This window comes from Aphelocoma coerulescens, chromosome 9 (assembly GCF_041296385.1).
Source record: "Aphelocoma coerulescens isolate FSJ_1873_10779 chromosome 9, UR_Acoe_1.0, whole genome shotgun sequence".
Lineage (NCBI taxonomy): Eukaryota > Metazoa > Chordata > Aves > Passeriformes > Corvidae > Aphelocoma > Aphelocoma coerulescens.
Genome location: NC_091023.1, coordinates 17,954,759 through 17,977,103, shown reverse-complemented (window position 1 = coordinate 17,977,103; position 22,345 = coordinate 17,954,759). Strand labels below are relative to the sequence as shown.

The 22,345-nt window shown below is 39.3% G+C and overlaps 1 protein-coding gene across 8 annotated transcripts in view; it reads left to right on the top strand.

The window, feature by feature from the left end:
- Positions 1-22,345, top strand: part of ABCC5 (ATP binding cassette subfamily C member 5) — a 70,329-nt gene that overhangs the window by 9,437 nt on the left and 38,547 nt on the right. For 5 of the 8 annotated variants that reach the window (XR_011152647.1, XM_069023954.1, XM_069023955.1 and 2 more), the window contains exons 3-16: positions 4,735-4,895; positions 5,136-5,291; positions 5,995-6,142; positions 10,822-11,055; positions 11,165-11,338; positions 12,640-12,787; positions 13,281-13,429; positions 14,054-14,161; positions 16,389-16,739; positions 18,207-18,278; positions 18,408-18,532; positions 19,119-19,191; positions 19,735-19,938; positions 20,607-20,750. Coding sequence is in view for 7 of the 8 variants with exons in the window: in XM_069023954.1 (XP_068880055.1) it covers positions 4,735-4,895; positions 5,136-5,291; positions 5,995-6,142; positions 10,822-11,055; positions 11,165-11,338; positions 12,640-12,787; positions 13,281-13,429; positions 14,054-14,161; positions 16,389-16,739; positions 18,207-18,278; positions 18,408-18,532; positions 19,119-19,191; positions 19,735-19,938; positions 20,607-20,750 (2,247 nt within the window). In the remaining variant the exon portion in view is untranslated. Of the gene's footprint in view, positions 1-4,734; positions 4,896-5,135; positions 5,292-5,994; positions 6,143-6,239; positions 10,358-10,821; positions 11,056-11,164; positions 11,339-12,639; positions 12,788-13,280; positions 13,430-14,053; positions 14,162-16,388; positions 16,740-18,206; positions 18,279-18,407; positions 18,533-19,118; positions 19,192-19,734; positions 19,939-20,606; positions 20,751-22,345 lie in introns of those variants that run through there. The other 3 variants (XM_069023956.1, XM_069023959.1, XM_069023960.1) reach the window with 2 other exon arrangements.

The window sequence follows — 22,345 nt, the reverse complement described above, 5'->3', positions numbered from 1 at the left end:
CTCCCTTTACCTGCCCATACAAACTAATAACTAATCTTGTTTTGCAACACCAATCTTTTAATGAAGTCTTAGGTATTTTTAAATTGCTCTTCATCCTGGAGTTGCAATATGGAGAATACTTTAAGCACTGAGCAGAATTGGTGATCATATAATTCTTTCTCATCACATGCCCACCTAGTTCTGAGCTCTATTGTGCTGGTCTGTAGGTTTCCCATTTGCCTCTCCTTGCTGGGAACTTTAATAAAGGGATGAGGAGGCCTGCTGAGCTCTGTCTGCTAAATGCAAGAGGTGGGAGTTCCTGTTCTGCAGTGTTGCCAGCTCAGAGACCTTTACTACTTAAACAGTTTTAACTTTATGTAATAATAAGTCAACCACAGTAGCTTTTGTATTTTATGTCAGCTGCAAGGATTAGTAAAAATGCAGTTATAGGTCTGTTCTAGTTTCCTGTCAGCTGCCTGGTAGGACCAGAAGAGATGCAGCTTCTTCCCTGCTGTGATCTGAGCCCTGGAAGATGTTCTGCCTTATGGAAGAAGGGACAATAGCTGTTTGGTGGCTGGGGTTTGGGTTGTATGCACACATCAAATTCTTCTCTGCAAGACGAGTAAGGGATGGAAAAATCTGTTTTGCTTTGCCTCTGGTCTTGTCTGGTTTTGCAGTTGTATGATGTTACAGTTGTCAAACCAATAATTTGCTACCTTCTCTTAAGTAGGAAATTGTAATAGGACTGTGTGAAAGGCTAGAATCTCCCTGGGTGGCTTTTTCCTTCCCACCTACATGACAGCTCCCTCCTTTCTCTTTACCTGTTCCACATCCTCAGATGCTCATGTTGCCTGCTTAGCAGGCTTTCAGAAGTGTGCAAGTTCACATATTTGAGTTTGCTTGCCTTTCTGCATAAGGTCCCTCATGCCTTTCTTGCTTCCTATGGAACTTCTGACATCATATGTATATGACAGCTCTGTAGCCTGGCTTGTAAATTTCCTGCATTTTCATGACCTCGGATTGTGGGTTTGGTATGGCTGTCTCTAACTTAATGAGCAAATAGTTTCCCCTTGCCCCTAAACCACTCATTTTCTTCACCTCACTCAGGCTTTCTGTCATGTCTTGAGCCAACCATGAAATCTTTCTGACTCTCTCATTACCTTATTTGCTTACCATTGCTATGACCAATTTTTTGACCAGGAAATCATGCTAACAGGTGCTGGTAGGGTTTTGTTGTTTTCCTAAGCTGTAGAAAGTCAGATGGAGCAGGTGTACTCTGTGCTCTGTGGTAGCAGCACCAGCTGTGCTTTTCTTTCTCTGCCCCTCTGTGACCCACCCATGAAGGAAGATCATGTGTGCAGTGATACTTCCTTGGTACTCTCCCTACTCTTGGGGATTGCTCCCAAGATTAAAAGTTTTAACTGTTTTCTTATTCTGTTAATTCTTATAGTCATATATTGAATTATATCAGCTTGTACTCAGGTGTGTCAGAGCTTCATGGCATGTGGAGTGCAGAACATAATATTATGCTCTGTTAAGAGATGCCTATGGCTGCAGAAAATTTATATGGCATCCACCAGCTATTAATAGATGCTGCATCAATGGTTGTTCTTGCCCTCTGTCATGTGTTTAGTAAGCCATGGTATGCTTAACCCGTGTGAGTTTAATTCTCCAGTGTTTAGTCCATTTATGTATTTGAACTTTATAGAATCCTGTGATAGAGAATTCTAAATTTAAGTGTGCCTTGTTCTTTTGTTGTAAGAACAGTTGGCAGTCACTCTCTAGTTCTTTCTTCAGATTTTATGGACTTCTCAAATACCTGTACCTTTATTCCTTTTTTCTATCCAGCTGAAAAATCTTAGGTTTATGCTATTCCAAGCCCTACTGTTATCATTGCTCAAGGAAACTAAGTTTAATACCCTTTTTGAACTGAAGTGACAAGAGACAGAGTCTGGTGTAGGATGCAAACCCTAGGGTTTTTAAAGTGGTGTGGTAATGTTTTCTGCTTTATCCTTTGTGTCTTTTGTAACAGTTCTCTTTTTTTTTTTTTTTTTGACCTTTTGTTGATGCTGAGTAGTCATCTGCTGTTTCTCAAGAAATGTCTGAATGTGTCTTCCTCCTCCACTTCACAATACTTGATTTAGGCTTGTTTTGTTTCTGCGAGCATTTCCTTGGAGTTACCAATACTATGTTGTATCACTCAGTTCATTGCTTGTATTGGCATTTTAATAAGTTGATGAATTAGAAAAAGTGTATTTTTATTTTTTTTTTATGTTTATTAGACATTTATTTCAATAGCAGAGCCGGAGCCTGTTGTAGCACATTAGTAATGACTCAAGGCATTGGTTTCCAAGAAAACTGTACGCACATGCAGGCAATCAGGAAACCTAATCAGAAACCTAAATTAACAGTGTTGGGGTTGTTTGGTTTTTTTACTTCAGTCTTTTGTTCCTGAAGTGCATTGTAGAACAGCTTAGGAGCCTCACTTCTTCCTGATAAACTCTTTGAAGATTTTCTAATCTTCAAAGAGCTGTGCAGAACTGTAGAGTTGTTCTTAAATCTCATTTGTACAGTGGTGTGAGGCATTTGTTTCTTGATAGTCTTACATGAGGGATTTTGACAATCTTGCCAAGATGGAGATGAGCAATGCTGTCGACTAGGGGTTTGTGCTTGTATTTGCCTCTATGGCAAGACATTATAAAGGCCTTTCAGAGGCAGTGCCCTAGTCTTTATCAATGCAGCTTTTACACTTTTGCTGAGAGAATTCTCTTGAGCAGCTCTGGAGAGTTTAATTATTTTTCAGAGTGATTGTTTATGAACGTTATCTTTGGACTGCCTAAAAACCTTGCAATTGTACTTATTTATTAAAAGGTATTCTTGTTTCTAAGTGGTGAAAACCTACTTTTATGCTCATAAACTTAGTGTTTTCTGGTTTGGAAGACTTTTTTTTTTTTTACTTATAGGCACTTTTGTGTGCTCTGAAAAACAATATTTCTGCAACTAGCTTATGGCATTGCTTAGAAACAAGTGTGTTACCAGCAGCAAGATGTTTGGGCAGATCTGCCCGGGGCCTCTTATGAGGGTAACACAACAAACCAGTTAAGAATTCCTCTGCTGTATCCAGAAAAGCAGTGGTGCAGAACTCTTCCCCCCTACTGACTCCTTTGGAATATTTGTGGCAGATCCTTTATTAATGCTGATTTGGATAGGTTTAGAAAGGCTGTGTTGCCTTAGTGAGTCAGTAATTTAATATAAATTGAGTGAGAAGTATTTTAATTCAGACTTCAAGTTTTGTGTAATTTTGAGTCACTCTATGTGTCATAAGGTTTTAATGTTCTTTTGTTTTCTTGTTATTTGGCTATCTTTTGTTACCATAGCTTTAGGTGATAGCTTAGCAAATATGCATTTTGAGATAGAACCATGGATTGTTGACTATATGCTTAGGCACTATTTAAGTACTTCAGTTAAGTAAATAAGGGACAGATTTATGACATTATCAGTTTCCTGCTCTCATTCTTCACATGGGTGGAAACAGTGTCTTAGTGTGCTATACTATTACATATTAACATGGTACAGAAAAAACCTATGATAAATGGTGGCATTTCCAACAAAAATTGCATGATGTGGAAGTCAGGAATCAAGTGCTTGCATTTAGTGTTTGCAGATACTTTGTTTTTAGGAGGCTACAATGCATTATAGTTGCTTCTTTTCAAGGAAATAAGGTAATTTGGCTCCGATAAGGCAACTAATAAAGTAGAATCATAGTATCTTTGTAAGACATTCAGGAAGAATTTTACCCCAGAAATTACTTAAAAAAAAAAATAAATTAGCTCTACTGCAATAAACTAGAATACAAGCAGGTAACATGGTTCTGCAATAAATGACACATTAAGCTAGCAGAACTGGTTGAGGGCCCTCAGCCAGTACAGATAACAATTCATCTCCTTATGTAGTTTTGTGACATCTGGCTGCTCATCAAAAGATTTGTTTGAACTCTGCAACATTTTGACTATCCTGTATCATTGCTGTTTCTCCTCTTGGATTAGCTTTTAAGTCTGCTTTTCACTGGGGCTGTGGAAACCCTCCCCAAGATAAGGTTTGCCTTTTAAGTAAGTGGTGGTTATTAAAGTTGCTGAGCTATTGAGAAGCTGTGCCTGGGAGCAGAGAAAATTGTCATCTTTGTTCCATTTAGATTAGGGAAAAAGAGAAAAAACAGGAAACATGATAAAAGGAAGTACAATTCTGCTTAGTGTGTATTTGGGTTTTTTTTATCTAATCTAAAGTATTTTTGAAGAAGGGACTTTAGTAGAATTCTGAAAATACTCTGTATTTTCTGTGGATAAGAATATCTAAATTATCCTAAGAGGGTGTAAATTCATCGAGAAAATATGTCTTCATTTCACTGCATAAGCCAGTCATTGATTTCCTGATGTTGTAGGTACTTAATGTTGTAATTTTTCTCTATTGTATTTCCTGTGGCAGAATGAATCTGGTCTATCCATTTATGCTTTGAATGCAGAGACACAATACTGGTATTAATTTATGTTTTACCAATGCAGCAGTCTAATGCAGATCTAGAACCTGTGCCTTCCATGGCTTTGCTACCAGGATGAAGCCTGTGGTCTAAGACATTGAAATGATTGTGGTTGTTGCACAAAAATTTGCAGAAGAAAGAGGTGCAAAATTGCTGGAGTTGGGAGTCATGGACTTCAAATGTAGTTTTGAAGTCTGAATCTGTTGTCTTTCTTATAAAAGCAGATTGAATGCCAGGATGCCTTGGAAGCAGCAGCTCGGGCAGAGGGCCTGCCACTGGACACCTCTGTGCATTCCCAGCTGAGAATGCTGGACGAAGAGCACCACAAGGGCAAATACCACCATGGTCTGAATGCACTGAAACCCATACGGACCACTTCCAAGTACGTCTTTAGGCTACCACAGAACTGATACAGCATTTGCTTTTCAAACCAGTCACAAAGCAGAATCGCAGATGTAGGTCTGCTGACTGGTACTGGAAACATCAGAATTTGTTTAGCAAGTGTGGCTGGCATGGACCATTTGGTACTCTGAGTGCTTTCAATGAGAGGAGGCTTTGTTTTTCTTGAGTATTTACATTTCCTGTTTCATTTTATTTGTGATTTTTTTTAAAATTCTTTTAGACACCAGCACCCTGTTGATAATGCTGGGCTTTTCTCCTCCATGACCTTCTCCTGGCTCACTCCTTTGGCCCACAGAGCATACAAGAAAGGGGAATTGTTTATGGATGATGTATGGTCTTTATCAAGGCATGAGTCTTCAGATGTCAATTGTAGAAGGTAAAGACATCTAGTTCCTTATTGTTTTCTTGTTTCCATTTATTATATGTTAGTTTGGAGGCAATGATATAGTGTTGCCCTAGAAAAGCAGCATTGATATTTTGTTTTGCCTTTCTCAGAATGGTGGAATTCACTTTCATCTTTCAGAGATGACTTTCTCATGCAGCAGAGTTTCTGTAGCCTTGCTGATTCCAGTGAAAGAGGATTATATCTTCAGGAGTGTCTTGTAATTCTTCTGATTTTACATGCCTTTAATCTGTTTTTTATTAAAACAAAATTTTTTCTCAAGGCTACAGTGGAAAAAGTCTTGTGCTAAAATAATGAGAAGTAATACTGTCAGTAGCAAAGTGATTTGAATGTGGATCACATCTTCTGATTGGGATAACCTTCCATGGCTAATGAGAATTTCTTCAGTCAGTTCAGCAAAGAAAGGCTGTGACAAGTCAATATACTAAGATTGCTGAAGAGACTCCAGGCAAAGAAAAAGCCTTGTGTTTTTCATCCCTCTGGCCTATGGGAGTAACACTACATAGATATTTCTCTTCACCTTACAGAATGTACTAGAATGTATTTATTTCTCTTAATATTATTGTCTGTTGTTCTGAGCTAGGCAGCACTTAGAGTTTTAACAAAGAAGTACCTGTCAGACTGTACCTTCTCTCGTGGTGAAAAATTTATGACAGGAGTCTTCTGTTTTTATTAGGCTGGAGAGATTGTGGCAGGAAGAACTGAAAGAAAGTGGGCCTGATGATGCTTCTCTCCGGAGGGTTGTGTGGATTTTCTGCCGCACCAGGCTCATCCTTTCCATAGTGTGTCTGATGATCACGCAGCTCGCGGGTTTCAGTGGACCAGTAAGTAATATCCATCCTTTTTTTAACAACCCCAGAGGGCTTCATCTCATGGCCAACTGTAAAATCTCAAGGTTTCATTGCAGAATCACTTAAATGTTTTGACTAGCTAGAAATTTTGGGGCAAAATTCCAGAGTGATTCAATAATCCAAGATAGGATTCCTACAGCTGATGGATCAGTTGCTGAATACCCAGGCAAGTTCTTGGAGAAGGGAGGGGGAGTTTAGGTATCCTGGAGGAAATGGACTTCTTGGTTTTTCTCTTTGGTTTTGAGTATAGTTTAAAGTTCTTCCCTAACTGCATAAGCTTAACTGCATAACTTCCTTTTTTTTGTAAGATTCTTATGTGCAGGTCTTCTAATTGTTTTTCTCTTTGAAATTCTGTTAATTTATCTTGGAATAAAATTCAGTCTGATAAAACTCTAATCTTAAATTATTGGCATTAATAACAGTCTTCAAGAAGTGGACCAAAACAATTCTATGAGAGCACTGCTTAAAAACTAATGTGAGCAGGTCTCAAGAAGTCTGTGGGCATAGTCTTTACTGATGCTACAGAGAATGGCCAGACAGGTTTCATGTAGAAGTGTAGGAAACGTTGTTGCCTCTAGGAGCGGCTGCTGTTTGTTGCTAAGGGTCGTATTGAAGATAACAACATGGGACTTGACATTCACACCATTTTTTGTCACCTGTTTGTTGCACATGCTGTGCAGATGTGAAGTTGAAATTTTGACTAAATTTATTCTCTACACATTTCCCTTGAGGAGTAGGAGCAGTATTACTGCTAGTAGTACACGTTTCAGTGTGCTGGTAAGCTGGAGGTTCATTTCTTGGGTAAGTACATTTGGGTACACTGTTAGGTGAAATGTCTTTTTAAAATGTTTTCCTGCTTTTAAATGTCTTATCAAAATGATGTTCTGTTTTTTAAGTCTTCTTAAAGTTTGCCTTGTTTCATGTAAAATGAATAACAATAAATGTTTCTGTGATATTGTTTTCTTTGTAATATTTTATAGTTGTCTCTATTATAAAATATATGAACATACTTTGGTAATTAACAATAAATAATGATTAAGGTTTTAACAGCACTAGCTTTTCCCAAGAAGAGCTTCTGTCATTGTTTCACTACAGGGCTTGAGGAGCTGCTTTTTATCTTTAGCAAAAAGAATTTGCAGCAGGGTTACCCCTAATTTCTATAGTGTAATGTTCTCAAATTGTCTCAGCCAAACTGCTGAATGAGAGAGAGTAAGAGGGGAAAGGAGAAAACAAACCAGCTTGATTAGGTTGGGGCTACTGCTGCAATTGGTGCTCAATATGGGTAACTTAAAATTAGCTATAGACAGTTGCCCATTTACAGACTACCTTATTCATTTCTCTGAATAAGGCACAATTCACTTTGGTTCCACCATTTGGCATGAAAATAAGTCTTTACCATCCCTCCTCCCTGTTTTTAAAAATGGCATTCCTCAGGGATATGCCTAAGCTGTCTCCTCAAAAGTATCAGTGCTTTCGTGTATTGTTACACCCTTTCAGTCACCTGAAGGTGAAAAGCGAGATCAGGAAAAGCACTTGACTTGACCTCATGTGTTGGAGGAAAATCATAAAAGTGGAGTTAAACACTGTATTAAAATTCAAAAATTTTAATTGAATGTCTATGATCTTGAAATGCCAGCAAATGGCTGTGGCTTTGCTATTCAGCATTGTGATGGTTATAATTGGAAAGGAGTTGTTCAAGACTTCCTATGTAGACTCTTCTTTGGTTTGAGGTTGTTGTGTTTTTTTTTTTTTTTGGTATCAGATCCTTCAAGGGTCTTCCTCTTTTTATTTTGATAAATTTTGCATCTGGCACAGAATCTAAACCTATAACCTGGTGAATCAGCTGCACGTGTCAGACTGCCTTGTAATAACCATCAGAATGTACTAGTACAGGTGATACACTATTTATCTCCAATAAATACTTGCTGCTATTTTATCAGCTACCAAAACTTCCAAGTTCTGGTTGAGGAGCAAAGAAGTTTGATTGCTAAACATAATCAGTTTAACTCCAGGTCTGAACAAGGTACCTGTTTGCAACTGTTCAGAGCTATTCTTCCCATTTGGGAGATGGGGAAACTAGCTATCTTAGTGGAGCACAGCTTGACAGTTTGGTCAGTTACTGGAGGGGGGAGTGGTAAGCTGCAGGAGGTAAGTTTTCCAGTTTCCCAGTTGGCTCCAGCTGCAGCCTACCCCGTGCTGTGGCGCGCTGGCTGCAGCAGGGACGCCGGCTCTGCAGTGGGACCAGTGACAGAAGCTGTTCTTCAGCGTTTTCAGGATGGCTGTTTTCTGCGTCAGGATGAGGCATTCCTGCTGGGCAGAGCCACCGCCAAGAGCAAAGGTAAGGTAATGTTTATTCCGTGGGAATGCTTAAGACAGCCGAGCAGCTTGTACCAACCACTACGGTAATAGCCACAGGAGCTCTTTCTCCCCCCTTAGCTTAGTTTATATTCTGTAATGTTTTTGTTTTGTAAATAACTTTATGCTGGATTCTTTTCATTAAACTGATATGAATTTGAATAGTATTTGTTCAGATGTAAATGTTAATTTTCTGTGACTTTTTTCCCCTCCCTTTTCAAAATTCTTTAATCTGCTGTTTCCTCTTTTCTTTCTTCCGGAAAAAAAAGTAAATTGGGGTATAATGTAAGCTGGTCTCTATTTCATCATGGGAGATGCTGAATCTATAAAATAGTGCTGCAAAATTGCACTAAAGTTTTGGGAGGAATGAGACCCCAGGAAACATCTGCTATCTTTATACATCCTCTCTTGGAGACTTTCAGCAATGCTGTGGTGTGTGAGAAAATGCTTGCAGTCTGCGACCATGCTGAGTTACAGCTCGTGAGGAAAAAGGGGGATTTTCACCCCAATTGCTCAGTGACTCGGTTGCATATGTTGGATTGAATACTGGAAAAAGAAGTCAGTAATCTCCACAGTAACTGCAAACCAACTGTATGCAGTTGTGATCCAAACAGTCGATGTAAAATTAAATCCAATCAGGAGAAAGTTGGAATGCAATAGATCTGTGAATGTGAGCTCCTCACATTTGTTCAGTGATCGGTATGTAAATTTTCTCAGTGGCCATTCTAGAACCCGATGGACATCTGGCTTTAATTCACACCTGTGAAAAAGAGCAAAATTACTTACAGCATGTTTCCTTGGTTCTGATGTGCAGAATTATTTTCCTCTGAACAGATGAATTTGATCTCCATTTTTTTTTTATTTGGTGCTGGGCTGTAGCTATCAAAACCTTTTCTGGAGTAGCGGGGTTTTGTTTTTTTTCTCTCTTCAAACTATACAGAACTCTTACTTGCAAAACATGGTTTAGCCAAGAGGACTTCAACGGACTATGATGTGAAAGGCTTCTCAAATATTTCCTTTGGTCTCAGATTTTTTGTTGATTTTTGTTGTGGGCAAAGGTAATTCTCTACTCTGTACTATTATATCAAAAGCACCAATATCTTAAAACACCATTTGTTGAAAAGCTCTCTAGGAAATCTTTTGCTGTCTATGAAGCCTTCTGTAGGGCACTTTTGAAACCAGATTTCAGAATTTGTGCAGCCTCAGAAGCCTCCTCTGTTGGCACCTTCAAGTTTGACTTCTTTTGGACTTCGTGAACAAATACCATTCTGTTTTTGTATCTTTATAATTTTGTGTGTAGTTTTAAATCTAGTTTGTTAGAAGCTAAGACTGACTGTTAGATATTAGCCCTTTATAATTATACTGTATGTGCAGATTGTATGTGTATACAATGCTCTACCTGTTGTACAGTGTTTTGGAGATGTTACCATTTAAGATGACATTTCATTTCAAATAAAAGCCTGTTGTTTTGCAGTTAATAATATTTAATGCTGGTGGTTGTGAATTGTATGATGTTATATTGTGACATTGGACCACCAAGAGATGGAGTTGGGAATTGGTGGTTCTGGGGGCTGTCCTCTTTCTGCAGGTGATGTTTGAAATGTGATTCCTGAGGTAAAGTGCTTATGTTCTTGGGGGCAGAGGGTATGGGGAGGGATTGAATGGTCAATTTTTTTGTCTTTTTTTTTTTTTTTTCTCCCCTACCCCAATGATTTGTGGTATTGAGTACCTTGTGCTTTCTGCTTGTTTTTTTCTTTACTATTAAACTGCTGATGTTTATTTCCAGGAATGTTTTGCAAATGTCCTTCTCACTCTTCCCCTCTACAACTGTAGGTACATTGTTCCTTTTTATCAAATAAGCACGTTTGAAGCAAACCAAAGATAAAATAAAAAAGGTCTTAATGTCACGTAAAGGAATGTTTCTTAATGTGTGCAGATGTATAAGTAGTGACTATATTTTAAAACTCTTCTATATGATAATGCATTGCTTTCAGCTAACTGACACATTTATGTTAAGTTAGAAGACACGGAGGATTAGAAGCGTGCTGCGAGGAATATGGTTCCAAATTAAACTCTCTTTACTTACTAAATTTGACTCAGTGCTTGGCTCTCAGCAGGGCTTTGTGTTACAGTACTTCTTGTATTGACACCTTTTACTTCTGGAAAGAAGATGCTTTCTATTTCAAATGGCTCTTTTAAAAGCAATGTAGCCTACTTATTTCTAACTTAACATAAAGTTGTTGCATGGTCTTCTGGGGTGATGGGGTGTTCATGCAAGCTTGCATTTCTTCCTGTAGGCATTCGTTGTGAAACACCTCTTGGAGTATACCCAGCAGAGTGAGTCCAATCTGCAGTACAGCTTGTTTTTAGTTTTTGGCATCTTTATGACGGAAGTGGTGCGATCGTGGTCCCTGGCGCTAACCTGGGCGTTGAATTATCGCACGGGGGTCAGACTGCGTGGGGCTGTCCTGACAATGGCATTTAAGAAAATTCTTAAGCTGAAGAATATCAAGGAGAAGTCTCTTGGAGAGGTAAGCTGCAGCCTCGTTTTGGAAATGGCAATGGGAAAAGGGATGTGCAATATATTCCTTTGAGACAGAACAGCTCAAATCTAAATGATCTGTTTTGTCTGTTTTTCAGCTCATAAATGTATGTTCCAATGATGGTCAGAGGATGTTTGAAGCTGCAGCAGTTGGCAGTTTATTGGCTGGGGGCCCTATTGTGGCCATCTTGGGAATGGTTTATAATGTGATTGTCCTGGGTCCAACAGGCTTCTTGGGATCTGCTGTCTTCATCCTCTTCTACCCAGCAATGGTGAGTTGGAAAGAGTTAAGATGTGCTTTGTTTTTCTTAGGTCAGGCAAATGTATAGTTCTGAATAAAAGGTATTGAAATGTGCTAGGTTTAGCCAGTTTATGGCACTGCATGTATTTGAAGGTGTTTATAAGGTAGTGTATGAAGCAGAAATTCAGAAACAGGAAGCTTGAAAGGATAAAATTAGAAAACGGGGATAGGAAAGCTGATAAATTTGGTTGAGACTAATATGCATAGCTAAATGAAACTGCAGCGTATTCACGTGCTCATGGTCAAGGTTGGAAAGACATCAGTCCTCCGGCTTGTATATGGGAGCTCAGTGCTGCAAAAGCAGTGTTCTTGATTTCTTGACTCAACATGAGGTGTTGAAAAAGACCACATCTGGCACAGCTTGTTCTTGATGAGGTACTCCTGCCTCTGCTTCTGCTGAGCTGTGAAATAGACTAGTTCAAGCCAAAATCTTCTTGCCTTTAAAATGCCTGTGAGACTGCTGAAGATTTGTCACTGTATTCATAATACATGTTTTATAAGCCATGGAGGCTGAATATTGTGAGGTTCACTGTGGTCCAATTTACCTGGCTGAAAGTAAGGGTTATGTAGTGGGAATTACATTTTAGAGGGGAATGAGGAGTGGTGTTTGAACATGTTTTCCAGTTGTCAGTAGTCCTTCTTTATTGATGAGGGGACTTTGAAAGAGTTTGCAGGAGGATGAAGAAGGACAAGGAGCTAAAACTTCCTGAAGTAGTGTGTTGGATTTGAATTTCAGACCAGGAATGGGATGAATGTGGGAGTAGCAGATACTTAAAAACATGTGAAACAACTTTTGGTTTTAGATTAGTTTAGCAAAAATGTTTAAAACTGTTTTACTACCTTCATAGTGATGGCATAGGCTAGAAATTGATCTGGCTGGGCAAAGTCCTGATTTGCCTTACAGAACCAGGTTACAAGGTTGGCTAAAATGGGTGCATTTACCACAAGGGTCAACTTTGTGTATCTTTAGGTTAACTTTGTGCTTCAGAAACTTTAACCAAAGTGGTACTATTCAATATTGGTAAGAGTGCACACCTTTATTTTCACAAATTTTTGTTGAAATTTGCTGTTGTGAATCTGGTGCTTGGTGCAGATGGGGCAGAAGGAAATGGCGTTTCCAGCCTGAGTTTTATGTTAGAGCAGCAGTTCCCCGGCCCTATCCCTGAATCCCTTTTTCAGATTAAAAATTAATTTTCTCTGCTAATTAGGAATTGAATGTACTTGCTTTTTCTGAGTTGCCATTAATGTTGCATGGTGTTGCCTTTGTTTCAGATGTTCGTGTCGCGCCTCACAGCTTATTTCAGAAGAAAATGCGTAGCAACAACAGATGAGCGTGTGCAAAAGATGAATGAAGTTCTTAATTACATTAAATTCATTAAAATGTATGCCTGGGTCAAACCATTTTCTCAGAATGTTCAAAGTGAGTTCCCACAGTCTGTAAATGTCTCCTTTAGTGCAGATGCCCCATTGCTTTGTAGCCTGGTGCATCCTGACTTTGTGCTGTAGGTGCAGGTATACGAGCAGTGTAAGAACACTGTCATCCTTCCGGCTGCTCTGTGTTGTGCACAATGGGTTGGACAAACAAGCCTGCTTCTAAAATTTCATCTTCTAGTGTAATGATGTTTGTGGCTTGACACCAATACTAAATTTTTAAATTTTGTTCTTCTTCTATCACTTAAATGTGCTGGCTGCTCCATTTAAAAAATACAACCCCCAATATTTGTACAGAGATTTACAGACCATTATAGTTTCCTCCTCTATAATAGCTGTCTTTATGTAGTTTATAATGTGATAAACAGTAAGGGGTAGAGTGTTTATCTTACTCAGTGTTTATAGTGCTGTGGTACTGTCTGTTGTGTGGATGTCCCTCCTGGATCACAGTTCAAACGTGGTGCTCCTATTTGTTTTTCTAGAGATTCGCGAGGAGGAACGCAAAATCTTGGAGCGTGCGGGCTACTTCCAGAGCATCACTGTGGGAGTGGCTCCCATAGTTGTTGTCATTGCCAGTGTGGTGACCTTTTCTGTCCATATGATCCTTGGCTATGACCTTACAGCAGCTCAGGTAAGCTGTTGAAAATATTCTTTATGCTATTTCTTCCATTTCTTTTCTGCTGATCCATTTCTTGTGTGGCTGTGCCCGTGTGGCCAGGCTGTATCTTTGCTCAAAGGTGTGAACATCTGATGTCTGTGACAGCAGCAGGTGTAGTCTTATATTTTGTGCAAAAGGTTCTCGGTGCTCTTTTGTGCTGACCTTCCTCAGAACAGGTTTTGGGCTGAATGTAAATGAGTCCTCCTGTTTTGCTGTTCGGCTGGGGCATTGGGGATTACTGGGTGTTTGTTTTGCAGTGTGCTTGGATGCAAAGAGCACAAATGTCTAAAAATAGGATTTGAATTTGTGCCTTCACAAGTAGTAGGTTCATGCAGAATTTGCTGGCTGCTGCGTTTGTCAGACCTACAAACAGAACAGAAACAGGTCTGTCTTGGTCTGTTAAGAGCACTAGAGAAGGAGTTGGGTAGATATAGTGTTTTCTGCTGTTTGAGAATATGTTGAATATTTAAATGATTATTCTTAGATTGGGCCTCTTCTACAGTTTTGACTTGCTGCTCTGCCATTTCAGCTTTTAGAAGTCTGGAGCTGTTAGAATATTGCATCCCAATGTGATTATTTTTCTTGTCTCATTTTTAGGCATTCACAGTGGTCACTGTCTTTAACTCCATGACTTTTGCTCTCAAAGTAACTCCGTTCTCAGTGAAGTCTCTGTCTGAGGCATCTGTTTCTGTTGACAGATTTAAGGTAAGCAGTCATTTGGCCTCACAGTTTTTGCTGTAAGTGTGGAGTGTTGTATGTGTTCAGTAGCTGCAAAGGGAGCACTTGGAAAGTAATATGATTTTAATGGCTGAGAAGTTCTTTTTCTTTGCACTTAGCATTCCAGATTATTTGATTCTGCAAGAGATGCAAATCTAGTGAAGCAGATATTAGCAGTTTTAAGAATAACACCAATGTGAGAAGCAAAATAATCCGACTCAATGATTTTGCTGTTTTCATGTTGGCCACAGGAAGAGATAAGAGTGAAGGACTCAGTGGCTCCCTGTATAATAATTCCTAACTGTGGCTGTTGTCGAGGCAGACATAAAAGCCACACAAGTCGTAATCCATAGTCGGGAGAGGTAGAAAAGATTTTTTATTTTCTTTACTGCTATTCTTATACTTTTTCACAATGGCTGTGGCCTAATTTAAGATTGGCTGCTTAGCAAACAATGACAAGGCTGTCTAACAAGCAATGACCATTCAGACCATAAAACAATCAGCTATACAAGCAAAAGTATAGTTGCTACATATTATCCACAAGTTCTTCCTTGTACGCTCTCAATGTCCCATAACAAAAACATCTTCCCCTTGTGTCCAGAACATCACCTCTCATTGGTATCTTCTTGGCTTTCTCTGTGGGTTTTACTAAAGCTGCAGAATTTCGCTGTAATATTCTCACAGGTAAATTCTGACTGGCTTCAGGTCTGGTTCTGTGAGATTGTCAGTCCAGCTGTCAATCTCTTCTCTTAACTCCTTTTAAGAGCATCCATATGAAAAGACTGCAACATGTCTACAATGAAATTTCATGTTTTGCTAATAAAACTTTTTGAAAATATCAGGTGTTAGGTAAGCAGCTTGGCAAAAAACAGTGGAGTTTTATTTGTGATCATAAAAACCTGAGGTTTTCTGTTTCCAGACCAGATTAAGTGACTGAAATTCCCCTGTATCAGTAAAACGGAGTTGTGATCTGGCAAAACAAATCTATGGCAGTAAATGTAAAACTCTGATAATGAACAATCTTATCTCACCTCATGGGGATTTGAGGATGAATACACTGTGTACTTTATGAACTCAGAGGGGAGGCCTTTATTTTGTCTTCTCTTGAAGATAGCAGTGTATTTCACATTGTGGAAATTTCCAAAATGGAAAATAGCACTTTCCAGATAGAAAATTTCACGAGCATTGACAGATACATGGATTCTGTGTAATGCATTCATGAAACAACCCTCTATGTGAGAAAAACAGGATCTGTAAAGTGGTTTTGAGATTCCATTGCTTCTGAGCAATTTTGCTCCATCTTCTGAGTCAGCCTAAGATCAGCCTTGCTTAAATCCAAATGCACTAAGGGGAATTTTCTGAGGGAAGAGAAGGAAAAGGGAAATTTAATTATATCCCAGTTTGACTATAAACGGTGTAGGAAATGGAACATAAGGTGGGGATACTCTGACATCACAGTAAAAATTTAGCTGACTTTTTTTGCTCTGTAAATGAGTGTGAGCTTTCTTATGAATCTTTGATTCAGCCATAGCAATTGCAAGCATAAATAAGGCTGGGAATTGAGAAAGTTTTAGTCACAAATGACTGCTTGGTTCAAAACAAATTGTGACAGTGGCAAACATTTTATCTTGTAATTAAAATGTGTGAAAAATGTCTTCCTAATCTGTTGCTTGTAAATACTGATGGATGTGGTGGAAAACATGATACAGTGGACTTAGTGGCTTACTTCTTATTGTCAAGCAGCCTGAGATAGATCAGCTACACTGGTGAAAGATGACTTTTTCCCAAAAGAAAAGTTGATGGGTAAAGGCTCAAGTTAAAAGCCATTCTGTCGCCCTCCATAATGAGTTGGTGTGCAGGACAAGTCAGTCACTTTGTCTCAAGTGACCTCTCCTCTAAAACCTGTGTTCTGCTCGTGTTTTTAACCTGGAACATACAGAGCTGCAGTTGCAAACAGGAATAAGCTCCTGTCATATCACATCCAGATATGCAGTTCTGTGCAAGTCGAGTGTATCCAAGTGCTTCCACCACATCCAGGAATGCCCCAGCCACTTAGCAGACCTGGAGTTAGTTTACACTAATGAGCTACCTTTTGCTCTTCAGCTTCCTCCTACTATATAGCCTGATGTGTTTTGCTGCGTGAGTGTGCCGTAGGCTTGTCTCCCAGTCTTGATCAGGTGTCTCATCTTTACACCTCTCTCACAACTCCTATCAGAGTTTATTTCTAATGGAAGAGGTTCATATGATAAAGAAAAAACCAGCCAATCCTCACACCGCGATAGAGGTGAAAAATGCTACCTTGGCTTGGGACTTCTCCCACGCCAGCGTCCAGAGCTCACCAAAGTTGACCCCCAAAGTGAAAAAAGACAAGAAAGTCACCAAGAGCAAGAAAGAGAAGATGAAGCTACAGAATGAGGGACAGCAAGCTGTGCTGGCAGAGCAGAAGGGCCATCTTCTAGTGGACAGTGATGACCATCACAGCCCCGAAGAGGAGCACAAAATCATCCACCTGGTTAACCTTCGGCTTCAGAGGACTCTCTACAGCATCGACTTGGAGATAGAAAAGGTAAGAAGAAATGAAAGGAGGAAATCTGAGCTTTTAAAAGGCCTCATTTTGGCTGCCCTTTGGAACAGAGAGCTGTGGGCTGTTTCATTTTGCATGAAATGGAGCATATTGCTTTTGTGCACTCCTGTAATATCCATGGCAACTGCAGTATCCAGGATGCAGTGTCTGATCTTGCTGTAAACAGCTGTGCCATTTTAGCAACTAGATCTTTGCAAACAGCTTGTGAAACAAGGGCAGGCTGTGTAGCTTCCACATTCAGCTGAGGGGTTTGCAGCTCCCAGGACAGTGTGTGAGCCACTGAGCTCAGAGAATCTGCAGGGGATCAGGTACCAGTGGGGTGCTGGTGAACAGTGTGTTCCTGCAGTGGTTTGATAATTTTGCAGAGTTTCAGCTGTATTCTGGGTGAACATTTTAGTTGATTAGGTGTTCCAATGGAGCATAACAGTGCTTTTTATTGAAGAATGTGCAATTTTCTTCCTGGGGAATTTTTGTGCAGTAGAACAAAAACAAAGTAGAAGCATTTGGAGCTATTGCTCTAAGATGGGTAAAAGCATGTAAGATGTCAAAGAAAAAGCATTGAACTTAATACATTACATCAATTACAGATACAAAAGTTTTGCAGTTGGATGCTGTAATAATGGGATCCATATATTTATGAAGATATTCATGGTTAAATTGTCTTATGTAGTTATACAAATAGAGGGAGAGTTGAAACTATTTTAAACAATAAAAATACCTATATTTTAAACTGGGGGAGAATGCATATAGTTCAAAAAATTGCCTCAAAAAGGAGTACAGTTACTTGAAAATGTAAAGGCTGGTTTTCTCTCAGAAGTGTGCTACCAAGAGAAGGCCAGCAGTGTGTTCCACAAGTGTCTATGTACCTTTTTTGTTCACTTTACAGTTTTTACAAAAGGAGCAAAAATAGTTTTGATAAATTAATTGTTTCATGTGGGTATCAACCCATCCATTTTATTGCAGAGAAATTCTTCAAAGTGACTGAATTCTGGTCTTTTCTTGGTATGTGTTGTTTAGCAAATTGGATCTAACAGGCAAGGAGTTTTACTGGACCCATGTATGCTAAATTCTGCTTTTCTTTCAGGCTTTTCCTCTTTACATCTTTCCTTATCACTCTCAAAAGCATCTTGGTGCATTCTGTTCAGGCAGGACTTGGTGCTTTTGGTTTATTGATCCTCTGGGCCTGCATCCCTAGTAAGAAGGAAGCTGATCTTCAAGTACCTTTGTTTTTACCTGTAGAGTTGATTTTAGTTTTATTTCATTGTGGGATTGTGTTTACTCTATACAATTTGAGAGTTAAAATGCTGACTCTTGCTTTTTTTTGTCTGTTGTCACTTTAGAGCTGTCATTCATATCCAGCTGTCCTCTGAGATACTAAAGGTAGTCTGAATTTGGAAAGGGATGAAGAGTGTAAGAAATGAGTACCATAATTTTTTCCTTTCTGTCTAGGGAAAACTTGTTGGAATTTGTGGCAGTGTGGGGAGCGGAAAAACTTCACTGATCTCAGCAATTCTAGGACAGGTGAGAAATCCTGTTTTGAGTACTTCTGCTCTTCTTTCCCATCTCCTATTTGACTTATTTGTACTCTCTAGAGCAAAGTCTGTTCTAAACATGGGGTAGCATAATCTCACAGCTGGTCTGTGATTCCAGATGACCCTGTTGGAGGGGAGCATTGCAGTCAGCGGGACGTTCGCGTACGTGGCCCAGCAGGCCTGGATTCTCAATGCCACTCTCCGGGACAACATCCTTTTTGGCAAGGAGTATGATGAAGAAAGGTTTGTCAGACTGCTGATTTTCATGAAAGCTTAGTAATTCTTGGCCCAAGTGTGGGAAAAATTTAATGCAGAGTACACTGCAAATAAAGCCTTTATATCCTTCTGGAGTCTAAGTCTTCTCTAAGTCCCACTTAGGATCTTGCATGTGTCCTTGTGGCTGGTGGCTGTCAGTGTACCTGTCACTGCTCACTTGCAGTGAGGCTGGACCTCATCCTGGACCTTTGGTTTTAGCAGCTGCTGTGAGCAGCTCTGAAGTGATATTTGCTCTTGCTGTCCTGGCCTTGCCCTCTTCAAGCACAACAACTGCTGTGTGCAATGTACTGACATCTTCCATGGCCCCCTTGCAGTGGGTGACTTTCCTGTGGCCCTTAGCCAGCTATCCCTGGAAAGAAATTGTCTCTTTATCCTCACAATGCTTCTGAAATAGGTGATTAATTATTACCCTTGGTTTTCTCCTGGGAATCCAAGGCAGAGGAGTTGTTTTAGGAATATCTGCTATTAGTGTAGAAAATGAGATAATGCTGTACTAGCTAAATAATTGTGGGGAAAGTCAGTGTTCTTAACTATTTATCTACTTGTTCTTCAGATATAATACTGTGCTGAATGGTTGCTGTCTAAGGCCTGACCTGGCCATCCTTCCAAATGGGGACCTGACAGAGGTATGTTTTGCTTATACTAAACTGATGAATAGATGGAGAAAAGAGTTTTGGTTTGGCAGACTAAACTGGAGTGAGGGTACATCAGTCTGGGGTGCATACAAGCCAAGATGTTGAATGCACTCTCTTGAGCTGAGCTTATCTGTGCAGGCCATGGACTGTTAAGACCTGTACCCTGTTTTTTACTTATGTTGACTGTTTGGGAATTTTTTTACTGTGTTGTAAATTTAACTGCCTTAACAGGACCTATTTGAACTTGATTTAAAATAGCTGAGAAAAACCATGGCTATGTTAATACATAAAAGGTAAAATAAGCAAAGAAAGTACTTAAAGCACTGCCACACTTCAGGCATATTAACCTTGAGTTTGAATGTATAACACATGTCAAAGTGGACACCTAAACTAGAACATATATATTAATATATATTGTTATGGGGGAGTGTATTTATATAAACATATATAAAGAAATACTGTGGTCAGTTTTGTTCTGATCATCTATATTGCATGGTGCTGAAGAAATAAAATAATGGGTGCATGTCTCTGCAGATTGGTGAACGAGGGGCTAACCTGAGTGGGGGACAGCGTCAGAGAATCAGTCTGGCTCGAGCCCTGTACAGTGACAGGGACATTTACATCCTTGATGACCCCCTTAGTGCCTTAGATGCTCATGTTGGAAATCACATTTTTAACAGTGCAATAAGGAAGCACCTGAAGTCAAAGACTGTCCTTTTCATCACACATCAGCTTCAGGTACTGAATCTCTCATACTTTCTTTCTTGGACTTTCTTGAAATGGTTTGTTAATTGGTTACTTCCATACTGGAAATTTCTATGTCCTGACCTGTGACAGGACAACCCTGTCTGTCTATAGAATGTGTGGTTTACATTTATAAACTAGGTCTGCAAATATGCACTGAGAACAGTTTAATTGTGTATTTGATACCAGTGCTGCTTGGTGTCTGATCGGGACTGGTAACACTTGGCTAAAGAAAATCTACCAGTGAAATAAATACCCTGTTCAAAAATGTTTTTGCTAACTTGCTATAAAGCTATTTCATCACAGCAGAAGACACTTGGATTTGGTGTCAGTAAATCAGAATTGATGCATCTGAGGCTTTTTTGCTGTCTTCTCTGCATAGAAATATTAGTGCTTAGTCTATCAGCATTTGCAGTGTTTAAGTATCTTGAGTCACATCTTCCATAAGAGATTGGTTTTGATAGGACACGAACTTTTTGTTTGTGTAGTGTGAGTAATCATAGTGCTCTAGTCAGAGGAAGGCCTCTGAAAATCAAATGTCTGTTATGTGGGAGTAGCTGTGCTGTGTGCCAGTGTCTACAAGCTACTGAGAAGGGTTGTGTGGGAGTGTTTGGTTATTGAACATCGTGATAGAGACTTGTTCTTACTGCCACTTTCTCCAGTATCTTGTTGACTGTGATGAAGTGATCTTCATGAAAGAAGGCTGCATTACTGAGCGAGGCAGTCATGAGGAATTGATGAATTTAAATGGGGATTATGCAACTATTTTTAATAGCCTACAGCTGGGAGAAACACCGCATATTGAGGTACTTGTTTATTTTAAAGTGCTCTGAATCTTGACTATTCTGAGATGAACCAAGTGACATTGTTGGAAGACTGGAATATGGCTTCACGCATTTTCATGTGTTGATCTGACCAGTAGATTTCCTATAGAATAATCTGTGCTTCTTTAGCACTTTGTCACAGTTTGTTGTTAGGGAACGTGTATTAGAGAGGACTGTGCCAATGAGCTCATGAGTTAATCACGAAAACATTGTAGTGTCTCCCCTGGTGATGCTCAGAGCAGGAAGTTTGTCTCTCTTACTGTACTCCCTACTCCTTAATTTACCTCCAAATTAGCACAGATCTCCAACAACCTTTGAAAAAATTCTTACTGGCTTGTTGCTACTTTTTCAATAGAGTGTGACTGAGGCACAGCAGGTGTGACACAACTTGTCAAAAGTTAGATGTGACAGTATTTTGGAAGCATAACTGAAAATACTGTGTTTTGGGGGAGTTTGAGAAAAAAAGTTTTGCTTTGACAGTACTTCTGTTATGAAAAAAGTCTGTAAATGCAAACTTGGGGATGTGCTCTAGTATCTCAGTTGGTGCAAAAAATGTAAATCTAGAAAATAAGAACCATTCAGTACAACATCATCTGAATTTTCAGCATTTTAATTTTTCCCACTCTTCTGCTCTTTGTTTCCTGAAGTTAATCTCTGGAGTAAAGATCTTTGCATTTTGTTTTTTAATAACTTGCCGAAATTTTGTGTGCATTTTCTCTTAGTAAGAAAAGATTAAAAGTGCATCAGCCGTTTAGTTTTTTAAGAGATGAGAGGCTCCTGACTCACAAGTTGCAGACATTTAAAACAAAAGGTTTCTGAGAAGGAAGCATTATAAGAATTACAGATAAAGAAGGAGCTTGGTGACACATTCTCCTGGGAGATCTTTATGAAAGAAGGAAAAGGATATAATTAATTGCTCTGCATATCCTTTGAGCCATGAAGATTATAGTTCTGCCATTTTAAGATTAATATAATGATAGTTAACAAGAGATTCTCCAGTCTTCATGCTTGGCTGACCTTCAGTGTCGCTGTAAACAGTAGCTCATGGAAAGACCATTAAATTGCATTCCCTATGGGATAAGAAGAAATGGATGATCAGTTGGATTCTCTGTGGTTTGAGCTCGTGTGAAGTGTGGGGAGGCAACCCTGAACATGGTGTGTTAAGGGTTTTCTTTCCATGTAGGCTGACTTGAACAGGCAGTAACTCCCAGTTATGGGAAGATGGCTGAGTTTAGAACAGTGCTTGTGTGTACTTTAGTGTTTGGACATTGAGTTTCTGGAAGATCAAGTTAACCTGACTTTTCTTAAGAAATCTCTCATGAAATGTCTCTTAAGTACTAGGGTGTTTGGGGAAAAAAGCCTCTTAAGAAACCAGTGAATTATTTTTACAAGAGATTGCATCTTTCTTGCAGTAGTAGGGGCATCATTCCTCTACCATGTACGCTCATAATTTCACTGATTTTGGAAATTAACCTTGCACTCTACCTGTACAGGTTGGTAGTAGTTCAGATTAATAGAGGAAGAGAATTTAATCCACCAGAGTTGGTAATCATCTGTAATAACTGTGATGTTAATAT